Source organism: Vulpes vulpes, chromosome 16 (genome assembly GCF_048418805.1).
Source record: "Vulpes vulpes isolate BD-2025 chromosome 16, VulVul3, whole genome shotgun sequence".
In the NCBI taxonomy this organism is placed as follows: Eukaryota; Metazoa; Chordata; class Mammalia; order Carnivora; family Canidae; genus Vulpes; species Vulpes vulpes.
Window position 1 is genome coordinate 74,576,319 of NC_132795.1, and position 16,791 is coordinate 74,593,109.

At 39.4% G+C, this 16,791-nt stretch overlaps 1 protein-coding gene across 3 annotated transcripts in view; it reads left to right on the forward strand.

Moving 5' to 3' along the window:
* The first annotated feature begins 4,826 nt into the window (after positions 1–4,826).
* The window catches only part of PLEKHH2 (pleckstrin homology, MyTH4 and FERM domain containing H2), a 110,818-nt gene continuing 98,853 nt past the window's right edge, over positions 4,827–16,791 (forward strand). For all 3 annotated transcript variants that reach the window (XM_072742617.1, XM_072742618.1, XM_072742619.1), the window contains exons 1-2: positions 4,827–4,946; positions 12,209–12,337. In XM_072742617.1, the coding sequence (XP_072598718.1) occupies positions 12,215–12,337 (123 nt within the window). In that variant the 5' untranslated portion in view covers positions 4,827–4,946; positions 12,209–12,214. The remainder of the gene's footprint in view (positions 4,947–12,208; positions 12,338–16,791) is intronic.

A 16,791-nucleotide genomic window follows, 5' to 3' on the forward strand; every position in this document is an offset into this window, starting at 1 on the left:
CTGCAGGAAAATTTTTAGTTACTAGCTGTGATATGGATCTGTACCAGAATGGGGGCCTCTGCCTGGTAGGTACTGACCTTAAACAGAAAAATCATCTGTTGACGTTTAACACTTTTTTATACTGTTTGGGTCACAGGCTTCCTATGTGACTCTCATGTGTGGTGTCTTTGTTTTTTTTTTTTTTTAAATTTTTTTTTAATTATTTATTTTTGATAGTCATACAGAGAGAGAGAGAGAGAGGCAGAGACACAGGCAGAGGGAGAAGCAGGCTCCATGCACCGGGAGCCTGATGTGGGATTCGATCCCGGGTCTCCAGGATTGCGCCCTGGGCCAAAGGCAGGCACCAAACCGCTGCGCCACCCAGGGATCCCTGGTGTCTTTGTTTTAAATAAACTTCATGGGTCCTGACTGAGCCATGGCTGACTATCCCTCAATCTGCTTCAACGGTTCTTCTCTTCATTTGCCCTAAAATAAGTGATCTGCAAAGCTCTGCCCCAGCGTTTTTCTTTTTCCTTTGTACACACTTATTCTTTCTCTGTGGTTTTACTGATTCCCATTAAACTCTTACCTCCACCAGTCTTGGCCTTGACCTCGCCCCATGATGAGCTGCTCCCCATACCAGACTGTGATAGTGGGGGCCCAGCTTACCTGAAGGGGTGAAGTGAGGTTGAAGAGGGTTCTGTTTCATTGCAGACCTAACAGATTGAGCAGACCATTACAACCTGGGCACTGGGCACAATCTACACACCAGCAGGACAGCCATCTCCCTGGTCCACCTCTATTAGGGTCAGATTCTTTGGTTCATAGAGTTTGCTGGTTTTCTGGGTTGCAGGTAAACATCTTGGGGCATCCCAGTCTATACCCTAGACTTGTATCCCGGTCAGTTGGTAAGAGTTTGTTCCTGCCAGCCTTATTTCCTTTTCCCAATCTTCTTCCTCTTGCTTTTGATATATTTCCCCTCATGCTGGGAATTCCAATTTCTGAACTGAGGTCTCCACTCTCTCTACTCCAGCCACATGCTCGTTCTGTGTAGAGGTCAGTGACTCCTTCCTCTTTTGGATTTTATGTGTGATCAGATTAAAGAGCCAGACCTGTCTTCCCAAGTATTTATCCAGCTCCCTTATCCTTGCTCTCTCCAACCCCTCTGTCCTTGCTTGTAGTACACCAAGTGGCCCTGTGGTCAGCAATCATTCTGGAATTCACAAGAATCTCTCCTCTAAGCATATTACCTTGAAATGTATACCCAAATCCAGACCTTTTTCTTCATCTCAGCCTGACTCATTTTCTGCTGGCTCTCCTCCTTGGGTTGTACTTGGCACATCTAAGCCAAATCTCATTCTTCTTCCAGTTAACTAATTCCTCTTCTCCTTGCTTCTTTACTTTGGTTAATGGTACCATCATTTCCCAGTCACACAAAGCCTCCCAAGGCCCTCATGTTCCCAGCCATCAAATCAGTTGTTAGAACTCATAGATTCAATTTCTCAAAAGAAGTTGAGATGTCATATGGAGTAGTGGTTACTGTGATACCAGAATTCCCAGTTCCACTACATAATATCTGGGTAACTTTAGGACAGTTATGGAACCTCTCTGTGCCTCAGTTGTCCAATTTGTCAATGGGAATAACAACTGTTCCTACATCACAAAATTATCATGAGTTTACATGCTAAAGCACTTGGAAGAAAGCCTGGCCCATTGTGCAATTGTCTACTATTTTTATCTACCCCACCCAGAATATTTCGATGCTACCATGGCCTTCATTTCATTCTCACCCTGACCACCCTCATTCAGATCTTCACAGAACTACTCCCTTAGCTCCCAACTGTTCCTCCCTCTCCTAGCTGTTCTTGCTGCGTGCTGGATAGAGCTTCCTAAAGCATGGCTTTGGTCACTCATTGCTTTTCTCTGTCATCTCCCTACCCAGCCACCACCATCTCTCACCGGGATGACTGACATAGATCCCCATCTGGTCAGATTGAATCTACTTGTGTCTCTTCTAATCCACCTCCATACTTTTGTCATATCAATCTTGTCATGTCCCTGTTTAAAACACTTCGGTGGATACCCAGCGCTCCTGCAACAATTGTAGTCATAGCCTTGCTACTCAAAGTGTGACCCTGGAGCTTGTTAGACATGAGAATCTTGGTTCCCATCCCAGACCTGCTGCATCTGAATCTGCATTTTGATAAGATCTCCATTCAACATGTATTTTCCTTTTTAGAATGGCTTTATTAAGGTTTAATCCATATGACATATGATTTCACTCATTTAACCTACCTATCAGTAGTGTCTAGTATATTCATACACATTGTACAATCATCACCACAAATTTTAGAATTTTTTTTATTTCCTCAAAGAAACCCTTCTCCCCTTAGCCATCACTCCCATCCTCTCCAGCCCCTCATCACTACTAATCTATTTCCTGGCTCTAAAAATTTATCAGTTCTGGATATTTCATGTAAATAAGTTTATACATAGGGGCACCGAGGTGGCTGTCAGTTGGGCATCTGCCTTGGGCTCCGGTCATGATCCCAGGATCCTGGAATTGAGTCCACATCAGGCTCCCTGCTTAGTGGGGAGTCTGCTTCTCGCTCTCCTTCTGCCCCTCTCCCTGCTCATTCTCTCTCTCTCTCTCTCTCTCTCTCTCTCTCTCATGCTGTCTCTCAAATAAATAAAAATTGTTTAGAGAAATAAAAAATAAATAAGATCATATAAAATGTGATCTTTTATGACTACCTTCTTTCACTCAGCACATTTTCAAAATTTATCTATGTTGTAGCATTTATAAGTACCTCATTTCTTTTTATTGCTAAATAATATTCCATTGTACCATGTATTTTTCTTAGCACAGCCAGAAACAGGATGCCATTCCACTGTATTTGCCATAGCCAAACAAATTCAATTTGTCATGTTTCTAGAAAAAGGTGACAGTAAGTAAATGTTGGCTGAGATTTACAAGGGTGGCAGCCGTGTTTAGAAAGCTTCTTTTCATGAGTGACTTTATTCACTCAGCTCTCTTAGTCTGTTTAGTATTCTGACTCACAAACGGAAGTGATTCTATTTTGGCATTCTTTCACTCTTTCTCCTGCACTTAATTCTTTGGTCTCTACTGACTTGCTGCATTAAATTATGCAAGTTACTTAAACTCTGTTTATTTAACTCCTGCATGCTCTGTAAAATAAGCCCAGGCCAGCCTGCTTGTTTGCCAAAGCTGTTTGGAGACAATTTTTCATATGATATGCATCATCAGCTCCCACAGAAGGCAAAAGGAATTTGATGTGTGGGGGTAGTCTGGGATCCAGTCCAAAATTAGTGCTCATCTGGAAGAAATATGGAAGCCTGATACTTGCTCACTGGCCTTTTAGTTGTATTCATTTATTGCCTTCTTCCCTCTAAGGAACTTTGTAAATCTTTATCTCTTTTATGCATTTTCTATATAAGGTAAGATAAGCTTAAAAAAAAAAAAAGATGGTAATGGAAAAAGCCTTCTGTCATCCTTTATTGGCCAACTGTGAACCAAAGGGAGTAATTTGTCTGACCTAACTTTATGACCTGCAGAAGGATTACCCATGATATTCAGAATTCTAGTTTTTCCCACTTGAGACTGTCCTTGCCAGACCCCATCTGGGTTTGTAAAACCCAATTGGATTCAAATTATCACTCCTCCACTTATGCAGTGCTTTGTGCTGGGTGCTGAGGAGGCTGCAAAAAGAAAGAAAACGAATCCTTGGTTCAAAGAGCTCACAATCTAATGCACAGATAAGAAGCAGTACATAAGGCAGAATGAGCTCAGCGCCAAGAGGAGTAAAAACCTAAATGATGCTCACAGAGCAGCAACAGGAGAAGAGATGCTTGCCAGGAGGGGTGACAGGCATGATTACGTGGAGAAGATTATTTGAGCTGTGTCTTAGAGGTCGGTTAGAACTTTTAAAGGGGACGGAGAAAACAGTAGGTAAACGTTCCAAACAGACTTCCCTGGGGTGGGGCAAGTGCACAGCAAGACTCCAGTGAAGGGGGCAGCCCCGGTGGCTCAGCGGTTTAGTGCCCCCTTCAGCCCAGGGCGTGATCCTGGAGTCCCAAGATCCCAGGATCAAGTCCCACGTCGGGCTCCCTGCATGGAGCCTGCTTCTCCCTCTGCCTGTGCCTCTCTCTCCTCTCTGTTTCTCATGAATAAATAAATAAAATCTTAAAAAAAAAAAAAAAGACTCGAGTGAAGGGCAACTGTAAAAGATAAACCTGGAAAAGTAGGCTGGAGGCCTTGAATACTAGCCTAGGGAGTCTATTTTTTTTAAAAAATATTTTATTTATTCATGAGAGAGAGAGAGGCAGAGAGACAGGCAGAGGGAGAAGCAGGCCCCACGCAGGGAGCCCCACATGGGACTCGATCCCGAGTCTCCAGGATCACGCCCTGGGCCCAAGGCAGGCGCTACACCGCTGAGCCACCCAGGGATCCCCTAGGGAGTCTATTCTTGATAATTTAAGCAAAAGAGAGCCAACGAAGGCCTTTGGCAGGGTGTGCATCAGAAGTGCATTTCAGGATAGTTAACCTGGCAGAGGGTAAAGGATGGATTGGCGAGAGGAGGGACTTCAGGCTGGGAGACGAAGCGGGTGGGTGTTGAGCCGAGGCGGGGAGAACGGAAAGGAGGCGAACGCTAAGACCACCTCTGAGCTCCAGGTATGGCGAAGGCTAGGGGCAGGCAGTCCGGGACAGAGCCCGCTCCGGAGCCGGGGCCTGGGAGGAGTCAGTCATAGCCACACCCGTGGGTGACGTCAGACGGCCGCCTGCGCTTCCGATTGGCTACCGCGACCGCCAGTCCGAGGGGAAGGCGGTGCCCTGCCCCCGCCCGCTCCGGGCTCGCGGCTAGGCGGGCGCCCGCGGAGAGCCCCGGGAGCCCCGCGCCAGGCGCGGCCAGGACCTCGGGCGCTGCAGCCGGCGGCCCGCGGCGGAGGTAGGCAGACGGAGCGGGCCCGGAGCTCGGATGCCGCGATCCCCGCCCCCCCGGAGCGCGCCGTCCCGGAGGTTGGGGGCAGCGGGCAGAGCGGGCAGAGCGGGCAGAGCGGGCGGGCGGGGACCTGGACGGCGGGGCGCGCGGGCGCTGGATGGAGCGGGACCCCCCCCCCCCGCCGCGCCAGCCCGCGGTGTCCCCCGCTCGCCGCCCCCGGCACTGGGGTCTCGGCTGGACGCAGTGGCCCGGCGCGGCGGCCGGCGGCTCCTCGCCCCCTGCCCTCCGGTGACATTTTGTTTGAAAACGCGGGGCCCGGTGTGCGGCGCGGCGCGGCGCGGGCGGTCCGGGGTGCAGCCGGCGGCCCCGCGGGCGGGGATGCTGCGGCTCGGCCTCGGCTTCCCGGGAGCCGCGCGGCGGTCTCGGGGCGAGACTTCTCACAACCCCAAACAACCATTTAATGCCTCTCCGGTGGCCGCAATGTCAAGGTGCCCTTAGGTGACCTGCGCATGAAACTGCGCTGGCCCTGAAGTCACTAGCCCACTTTTATTTAAAAGACGGGATCTTTGAGCCGTCGAGTTCTGGCGTGCGGAACTCCGTGGAAAGAGCCAGTTGAACGATTTATGCCTAAAAGCGTTGGTGCTACCTGCAGGTCGCTGCTTTCTTTGTGAAAATGCCTGTCGCGGGCTCGCCCGCTGCCCCGGGTCCCTGAGAGCTTGGAGTCCAGGGCACGGCTGCTGCCCCGGGCAGTGCCAGCCAAGGGCAGGCTTAGCCCAGCGGGGTGGAGGCGGTCAGGAGGCGTCTTCCCCAAGGCTTGCCTCGGTGTGGTCGAGAAAGGGATCCTTTCTGCCTTAGAAAACAAACGCACCCTTACCTGGCCGAGGGAAGCCGTTCCTTAGGAGGGGGAAACTGAAGAATGTGAGTGGCTCACCCTGCGCTTGGTCAGGATAAGCCTAAATAGAGACGAATTCTTTCTTTTCTTTTTCTTTCTCTTTTGGGATTTGGGAGAGAAACAGGAAGTCAGAGATTCGGAGAAAGGAGCATTCACTCCCATAATTGTAAACAGTTTATTTTGTGGCAGTAAATATTCCCCAAAGTCATTGGGGGTGGGTATTTGGGCAACCAAGACTTACACACACACACACACACACACACACACCCTCCACTGCAGTGAAGATAGATTGCTTTCAAATTAAAAATCTAGAAGTGATTTTTTTTTAGCAAATGGTTATAATTCCCAAAGCTATACAGTTACGTTCTGTAAAATCGATGGTAATGGAAAAGGGTAGTGGATGTTGTTCAAAGTTAACAGTCTTTGCTCAAGATGGTGTATTAGCACAACAGTTACTTTATGCTAACTGAAATTATGGAACGAAATGAGGAAATCAGGTGTCTAGACCTCTGGGTGGACATTAGCCAACCAATCTGTAGTTTTGAATTTTTTAAAATTATGGCACTATTAATAGAGAATGCAGACATTAGATGCCTATTTAATAATAGGCTTAAGGCTTTGCTACTTCCTTGTAAAATATATAATGAGCATAACTAAATATATGAATAGGTATGTTTAACTTAGAGTTTATTTATTGTATCATTTTCATAGCAAGGTAGTCTTGGTAAGACATATGTATAGACTTGCCATATTTGAGGTTAACATTTACCTCTAAATCATTGGAGTTAATGGTGGAATTCTTGGCAAGGATAACAAGCAACAATAGATCATTAAATTTGTAAATGTTGACATACTATATACATCCATGTAATGGGTGGAGTGGGGAAGATCTTTCAAAATATAAAACAAAGCCCAGAGTCCATGATGAAAATGATTGTTACACTTTACCACATATTTAAATGAAATTTTTTCTTTGTGTACATCACAAACAAGTTTTAAAAGATGACAGATGTATGGGGAACAATTGTGTGAATAAATGTATGATGAGAATATTTGTATCTGCATTGCTTTTTAAAAAATTTATATTTTTATTTGAGTATAGTTGACACTGTTACATTAGTTTCAGGTATACAACATAGTGATTCCACGGCTCTATACAACTATTACTTTTTCTTTACTCATTTGTAAATAAATGCTCTTTTTTAAATTGAGGTATAAAATTACCCTTTTCAAGGGTACAGATCAGTGGCTTTCAGTATATTCACAAGGTTATGTGATCATCAGCACCGTCTAATTCTGGAATAATTTTGATCACTCCAAAAAAAAAATCCTATACTCATTAGCCGTTGATCACCATTGCCCTCTCTTCACAGTCTTTGGCAACCATTAACTTACTTTCTGTCTCTTTGGATTTACCTATTTCATGTAAATGGAATCATACAATATATGGCCTTTTTATGTCAGGCTTCTTTTGCTTGGCAGCTAGGATAGTTGTCATAGCAAGTATTAGTACTTTATTCTTTTTTGTGGCTGAATAATATTCCAACATACACATATACCATATTTTGTTTATCCATTCATCTGATGATGGACACATGGATTGTTTCCACTTTTTGGCTATTTGAATAGTGCTGTTATAAACATTTATGTACAAGTTTTGGTGTAGACTTATGCATTCAATTCTCTTATAATAGTAGCATTGGAATTGCTGGGTCCTATGGTAACTTTATGTTAAAACTTTTGAGGAACTGTTAAACTATTTTCTAAAGCAGCTACACATTTTTACATTCCCAATAGCAAATTTTGAGAGTTCCAATTTCTCCACATCCTCACCCACACTTGTTATTACATGTCACTATTATTATAACTATCCTATTTGGTGTGCAATAATTGTCATGATTTTAATTTGCCTTTTCCCTTATAGCTAATGATGTTGAGCATCTTTTCATGTGCTTATCGGGCATTTGTATATCTTCCTTAGAGAAATGTCTATTTAGATCCTTTGCCAATTTTGTAATTATTTTGTTTTTAATTGTTGAGTTGTAAGAGTTCTTTATATATTCTGGATAAAAGTCTCTTAAATTTATGATTTGCAAATATTTTTCTCCCTTCTGTGGGTTATCTTTCCATTTTCTTGATGGTATCTTTTGAAACAAAAGTTTTGAATTTTGATTACGTTCAATTTATCTATTTTTTTATTACTTAAGCTTTGAATATCAAATCTAAGAAACTGTTGCCTAATCTAAGGTCACAAAGATGTACGCCCATTTTTTGTTCTAAGAATTTTAGAGCTTTGGCTCTTACATTTAGGTCTTTGGTCCATTTTGAGTTAGTTTTTGTACATGTTGTGATACAAGGGTCCAAATTCATTCTTTTGCATGTGGATATTATCCAGTTGTCTAGCACCATTGTTGAAAAACTATTCTTTCCCCATCGAATGGTTGTGGCATCCTTGTCAAAAATCAATTCATCATAGATGTGAATTGGACTCTTGATTTTATTTCTGGACTCTTGATTTTATTCCATTGATCATATGTCTATCTTTATGGCAATCCATACAGTTTTGACTAATGTAGCTTCGTAGTAATTTTTGAAATTGGGACATATGAGAGTCTCAAGATTGTTTTCACTATTTTGGATCCCTTGAATTTCCATCTGAATTTATGATCAGCTTGCCAATTTTTACCAAAAACTGCAGTTGGAATTTTGAGAGGGATTAAATTGAATGTATGTGTCCATTTGCAAGTGTTGGCATCTTCACAATATTAAGTGTTCCAATCCATTAACTTGGATGTCTTTCATTTATTTAGGTCTTTTTTTTTTTTTTTAAGATTTATTTATTCACGAGAGACACAGAGAGTGAGAGGCAGAGACACAGGCGGAGGGAGAAGCAGGCTCCATGCAGGGAGCCCAATCTGGGACTCGATCCTGGGACTCCAGGATCACACCCTGGGCCAAAGGCAGGGGCTAAACCGCTGAGCCACCCAGGGATCCCCTATTTAAGTTTTCTTTAATTTCTTTCAATGAGGTATGCCTGGGTGGCTCAGCAGTTGAGCATCTGCCTTTGGCTCAGGGCCTGATCCTGGAGTCCTGAGATCTAGTTCCACATCGGGCTCCCTGCATGGAGCCTGCCTCTCCCTCTGCCTGTGTCTCTGCCTCTCTCTCTGTGTATCTCTCATGAACAATAAATAAAATCTTAAAAAATTTTTTCTTTCAATGATGTTTTGTAGTTTTCAGAGCACAAGTCTACACTTCTTTTGTTAAATTTATTCCTAAATATTTAATTATTTTTGATGCTATTGTATGTGGAATATATTCTGATTTCATTTTTGGATATATTTTTAAAAGATTTTATTTATGTATTCATGAGAGATGCAGAGACATAGGCAGAGGAGAAGCAGGCTCCCTGTGGTGAGCCTGATGCGGACTCGATCCCAGGACCCTGGGGTTTCAACCTGAGCCAAAGGCAGAGGCTCAACCACTGAGCCACCCGGGGTCCCCATTTAAAATTTTTTTTTCTTGATAATGCATAGTAAAACAATTGATACAATTCATTGTATTCTGATCTGGCTTCCTAAAACCTTGCTGAACTCAGGTAGTTCTAATAGCTTGTTTGTGAATTCCTTAGAACTTTCTATGTATAAGAGCATGACATCTGAAAAGAGAGATAATTTAGTTTTTTTCTTTTTGTTTTTCTTTTCTTTATTTATTCCTTTTTTAAAAATTTGAGTATCTATTATATGCCTGCCAGGCCCAGAGGTAGATTTAGCTTTCAAACTGGATTCTTTTTCTTTTATTTTCTGTCCCTGGCTAGAACTTTTAATATGTTGTTGAATAGAAGTGGCAAAAGCAAGACATCTTTGTCTTATTCCTGGTCTTTGACCAGTTATTTATCATTAAGTGTGATGATAGCTGAGGGCTTTTTGTAGGTGCTTTTTATCAGGCTGAAGAAGTTCCCTTCTATTACTAGCTTATTGAATGTTTTTATCACGAAAGGGTGTTGAATTTTGTCAAATGTTTTTTTCTGCATTGATTGAAATGATTATGTGGTTTTTGGTCTATTACTATACTAGTATGGTTCACTGTATTGATTTTCATTTGTTGAAAAAATCTGCCTTTATGTTATTTTTTAAACTAGAAATTTTACAGGAGGACATATACAAGTTATTTTAAATGGAGAGCAAAAATTCACCAATCTGAATTAAACTCCTCTTGTTTAACAATGTACATTTCTGTGCAAAGATACAAATGATTCAGTACTTAATGACATCTCTTTCAGGATCGCTTTTTATTTTATAATATTTCATCCATATTTTCTTTCTGTGTCCACTCTAAAGCTAAGGAGGGAAGAAATGAAGTAGCAGAAGTGAGAAAAAGTTTGTGACTGACAAAGTTTGTGCATTATCTACTCCTAAATCATTGATAGTAAATGATAATTGGGTAATGATAAAGGTCATTGACAAGGTTGATATCCTTAGAAAAGACTCAGAAAAACAATGGTGTGAGCCTTCTATAAAAACAAAGATATGAAAAGAGAATTGATTTCCAGTTTTACACTTTTAAGTATCCCTAAAATTATGAATAGAATTTAGGAGCATTTGGAGGCTTTGAGATGGTCAGGATGCTCTTAATAAAGCTGTAGCCAGGGATCCCTGGGTGGCGCAGTGGTTTAGTGCCTGCCTTTGGCACAGGGCTTGATCCTGGAGACCTGGGATCGAATCCCACGTCGGGCTCCCTGCATGGAGCCTGCTTCTCCCTCTGCCTGTGTCTCTGTCTCTGCCTCTCTCTCTATCATAAATAAATAAATCTTTAAAAAGCTGTAGCCTCTGTAGAACAACTCAACTTTTATTTATTTCTAAATTATTGAATGATAATGTCAGTATTAATGTGAAAATTGGTTTAAGCACAAAACAATATTTATACTAGGAAAATAATCTTCTGTGGGTTTTTAACAACACAAAGTTTTAAAAAACTATAGGTTTAGGAAGGGTTATATTACACTAAATATTGAGAAAGTCAACTTTGTTAATATGTGAGGGACACATATTTTTGGAAAATAAAAGAGTAATACATTTCAACGGCAGATCTATTCTGAAGTTCTGAGAGTTTTGCTGTCAAGTATATGCCGAGACCAGGGCTTGGCTCCTTCTGGAAATCCATTCCTAGTGCAAGTTTTATCTGTTCAAAGCGAGGACAATTTAGAAATATATCATCAAGCTGCTTGTTCAAATGGCCTGATGAAACATTAACATTTATTTATTTATTTGGTGAACATTAATGTTTAAAATAACATTTATGAATCCCAGAACCAGGAACAACGAATTAATAGTTTTTTTTGCACTTTAGAATTTTAAAACCAGTTACCCTGCCTCCTGGCTTCCCTCTTATTTATGGTGCTTTTCCTTGGGATTTATCTTGTCCAAAAGAAAATGTTAATTTCATAGGGAACACTGATTCCATATTTACTTAATGTAGGTGATTCCAAATTTCATATTTATATCTTTTTTTGCACCAAAAAATTATACAGATGTGTCCAAGGTCATAATACTTTGCCTAGTTAAATATGCCAAATGATTTTTGGCTTGAAAGAGACCTTGGACTTAGATAAATTTAAGATGATGAAAGTAATAATTGTAATATAAATCTAACTTATTGTAGTGCTAGTAGTGAAGTTTCTTAGGTTATTCTATCATGCTACCAATTGAATCAAATTGAGATAATTCTGTAAGTTTAGGACTGTAGTAAAATTGTGAGCTAAAAGATTTAAAAAATGCTATATCTGTTGGGCAGAGCTAAAATAAATATCAGTAGCCTATGTTTGGGTGGTGCTATTGTATTGTCCAAAGTGCTGTTAAAAATAGCATTATTGGGGGATCTCTGGGTGGCTCAGCAGTTTAGGGCCTGCCTTCAGTCCAGGGCGTGATCCTGGAGTCCCGGGATCGAGTTCCACCCTTAGGCTCCCTGCACGGAACCTGCTTCTCCCTCTGCCTGTGTCTCTGCCTCTCTGTCTCTTGTGAATAAATAAATAAATCTTTAAAAAATAAAATAAAAATAGCATTATTTAATTTGTTCCTCACAACATACTCAGGAGGAACAATGGTTTGTTATTACCGGTGTCCTTCCCACTGAGATATGGGAAGGATATGTTATACAGAAAAGTTGAATAATAAACACATTGGGCCTCCAGTCCTGGCCTCCTGGCTCCCCCTAAGTTTTTTCCATGAACTATAGAGCCAGTTCCGAAATTCATCGGAGAATTTATAAAATTTGTGTGTGAATATCATTAGATGGTAACTATAATGTGTACGTGGGATTATGTAATGCATTATCCTGAATGCTAAAGGGTATTATGCTATTTGAATGCTTTCATTTCTAGATAAATATGGCAGAGCTTTCTGAGACAGAAGGACCAGTAGATTGGAAAGAACGATGTGTAGCTCTGGAGTCCCAGCTCATGAAATTTAGAGTTCAAGCAAGCAAGATAAGAGAGCTCTTAGCAGAGAAGGTAAGTTTTTCTCTCCAACTTTTGTTATTAAATATCAACTATTTGGGGTATATTTCATTTATATTAAGTAATCTCAGTACTTTTAGGGGTAAACATTTTTAAAACAACATAATTTAACTTTTTGTCATGGCTTTGAAGCTATTTTTAGCATATTCTTTTGCCAGTGTTAGAGTGAATTGGACATTAAGCCAAAAAGCATTTCTTTGCTAATACTAGTGTAATATGTAAGAATTGTATGTATTTGATGAATGTGGAGTTCATTCATTCTAGAGAGAAAAGCTATAATTTATTTGACTTTTACTAGAGGCATGTGACAGCATTTTAATTTACTAAATGTTTATGAAAATCATGTTTAAAGTGATTATAGAAGAATATTCACTCTTGATAGTAAAACATGTTTATATTGTATTTGAAAGTATGCATCTATTAGGATGTATTGACTAACTATATATCACTAAACTATGATCTGGGGTAGAATTGAGTTTAATATAATTATATGCTTCTCTTAATAGTTCTAGTCATGTAATTAAAATTTCATTTATGTCATAGGAATTTTTTTGCATATATGTGAATAAAACCCATGGATTAATTCATTCATTCAACAAATAGTCACTGAGGGCTCATTTTGTGCCAGACACTCTTCTTAATGCTGCAATTACATCTGTGAACAAGAAAACCCATACTCCTATTTGCAGGGAACCTGGATTCTAGACCTGTACTATTCAATAGGGCAACCACTAGCCACAAGTGACTATTAAGCACTTGAAATGAGGCTAGTACAAATTGAGGTGTGTTGCAAATGTAAAATACAGCTCAATTTCAAAGATTAGTATGAAAAAAATATCTTAGCAATAATTTTCATATTGATTGCATGCTGAAATAACATTTTGGATGTTAGATTAAATAGAAAATACTAAAATTAATTACATCTATTTCTTTTTTTAAAAATATGGTTACTAGAAAATTTTAAATTACATATGTAACTCACATTATATTTCTTTTTTAAGAATCATTTATTTAAAACATTCTTTAAAAATTTAAATTCATGGGATCCCTGGGTGGCGCAGTGGTTTGGCGCCTGCCTTTGGCCCAGGGCACGATCCTGGAGACCCGAGATCGAGTCCCACGTTGGGCTCCCGGTGCATGGAGCCTGCTTCTCCCTCTGCCTGTGTCTCTGCCTCTCTGTGTGTGTGTGTGTGTGTGACTATCATAAATAATAAATAAAAATTAAAAAAAAATAAAAATTTAAATTCAGGGTAGTTAGTATAAGTGCTATATTTTTCAGGTGTACAATATAGTGATCCATTAGTTCCACATGTTACCTAGTGCTCATCAAGACGAGTGCACTCCTAATCCCTTCCACGTATTTCACCAATCCCCTCCATCCACTTCCCCTCTGGTACTACTATTTGTTCTCTATAGTTAAGAGTCTCTTTTTTTTTCTTTATTTATTTTGTTTCTTAAATTCCACATATGAGTGAAATCATATGGCATTTGTTTTTCTCTGACTGGCATTTTTCACTTAACATTATACTTTCTAGATCCATCCACATTGTTGCAAATGGCAAGATTTCATTCTTTTTTATAGAATAAAAATAATATTATTTTATTTTATATTATTTTACTGAATAATATTCCACACATTTAATAATGAAATGTGAATACGTGAAAATATTCACAGTTTTATACATTCATCTATTGATGGACACTTCAGCTGCTTCCATAGTTTGGCTATTGTAAATAATGCTGCAGTAAACATAGGGGTGCATGTATCTCTTCAAATTAGTGTTTTCATATTCTTTGGGTAAATACTCAGTAGTGCAATTACAGGATCATAGGATAGTTCTATTTTTAATTTTTTGAGGAAGTTTCCATACTGTTTTCCACAGTGGCTGCACCAGTTACATTTCCAGCAGCAGTGCACAAAGATTCCTTTTTTTTCCCTTCCTCGCCAACACTTGTTTCTTATGGTTTGGGTTTTAGCCATTCTGACAGAATGACTCATGTTATGTATCTATTGGATACTGCTGTCTGGATGAATAGATATTGTATTGTCATTCATAACTGGTCAGAAGAATTTACAGGTGGTTTCTCAAACACTTGTCTGCATAATCCATTGGGCTGGAGATTTTTACACACATCACATCTTAAAAAAGGATCTTAAATCTTCCATTGATAGCTGAGAATCTCTCTTTTTTAAGATTTTATTTTTAAGTAGACTCTACAACCAATATGAGGCTCAAACTCACAACCCTGAGATCATGAGTCGTAGCCCACTGAGCCAGCCAGAGGCCCTGCTAGCTGAGAATCTCTTAGCACAGAAGTATTCTAATAAATCCAAGAAACCATCATTCAGTTTAAACTTTCATATATATCATTTAAAATTTTTGTGCTTTAACATCTTTTAGGTGGAAAGATTAAAATTACTCCACTACTTTTGGGTCAAAGAATGACCCAGTAATAAACTTTGTGGAATAAATCCCTAGTATCAATTGGCTTTACTTATCAATATTAATTAGAATAAAGTTTTAATCTGAAAAAAAATCCCAGTTTGAATATCTCCCAAGTTAAAGAAGCTTATTCTGTTAGTGACTATTGCTTAGTCTCTTGTTCCTCTCTCTATAAAAATAATTTCTCAGATTGTATTGATTCATTTAGTATTTTCTACAATCCCAACCACTCCATGCAATGATTTTATTAAGATCACCGATTATATGCTTGCTGCTATACCTCATGGACACTTACCAGGCCTTAGCCTTTTAGCAGTTAGCACACTGTTGGCCACAGCTTCCTTAAAATTTTCTTGGTTCCCTTGACTTCTATACTCTCTGGGTTTCTTTGTGGACTGAACAGGAGTTATGCTTATTTTGGTTTCAGTGAATTGACCTTTAAGTTCTAAATTTTATGGCAATATTTGTTCTTTAGAAGGCCTATTTCCACAAATTTCCATAGGAGTGCCTTCTTTTCAAAATTTAAAAGTGTCATTTTCTCTGTAAGTACATTTGTAAATAAGCTTTTTGCTTGTGAGTATATGTTATTAGGTTTTGTTTTTTTCTTTGTCAGTGAATGAATACTGAGAGGAATATTATTTCAAAGTTGCTATTGTAGTTGTGGTTTCTTTCCTCCTCCTTTTTCATCTTCTGTATTTTTTTTATCTGCGACTTAGATCCTGTGACAGATCTAAGAGATGGAATTACTCAGATGTGTTTTACACAGTGGAAAGTGGATGAGTATGCCAAGTTACTCATGGTTTCCCAGTAAATGTATTCAACACTAAAATGAGAATAATGTTTTTCATGATATTTTCTGTTATATTCCATTATGAAATATTTTTCCCTGGATTAAAATTATTTTTGGTGCCCTCCCATGTTCTAATAAAAATACCAAATATTTATTGATTTGTTATGTGGTGAGCACTTTATAGATGTAATTTATTTAATTCTTATAACAAACTGTGAAGTAAGACATTTTATTGTTCTCATTTTACAGATTGGGAAACTGATGCTTACTATGTACCAGGCAATCTTCTTTATATATACCTTGTTAGTGATATATATATATATATATATATATATATGTTTTAAATTATATGTATAGAAATATATATTTGTATAATATAATATAAAGTACTTTATATATTTTAACTTTTTAATTTTTATAACAACCCTATGAGGAGGGTACTAGTATTATTCTTTTTTATCCAGGAGAGAACTTAGACGCATAAAAGTTCTTTAACTTCCTGAGTTTATGCTGAACGATGAGTGATGGAAACAAGAATTGAAACTGAGCATTCTGTGTTGAGAGCCTGAATGCTTAGTTACCACCTTCTATGGCTTCTCTAATCTAGTTTTATTGACACATTCCTTGCTTTCTCTGGTATACTCAGCCACTCTATTCTATCTTCTTCTCAGCCATGCAACATTTAAATCCATCTCTGCTTAAGGGCAGGTATCTGTGTGTGTTAGGGTGTGTGTATGTATGTAGTAATAAATAATTTACATAGCACTACATATTTTTAAAGAAAACCCTGTTGCATTGCTTCTGCATGCCAACTTGAGTCAAATGCTACATTCCAGAGGCCAGTCTGGTCCCATCCATAACCTTTGGTTTTGTGTTAGGACCAGTCTGCCCCAAGGCTTCTCCTTAATAGTTCTCTAGACCTTCCCCCCAAATGGATGCAGGCCCAAGTCTGAAGATTCTTGAGAGAATACTAATTTGATTCTTCCGCTCTTAGCCAGGAATTTTGGCCAACTTTTCTTTCCTTCAACAGTTCTAGTTCTTAGTTCTGTTTTATTGGCGCTGGCTATAGGCAGCGAACACTAGGTGCCAATGATGGTTCCTAAGCCTTTGTTACAACAACCATTAGCTGGTTTAAAACCCACGGTAACCCTATAAGGGAACTATTATTATCTCAAATATCAAGATATTGGCATTAAGATTGAGAATATTTGAGT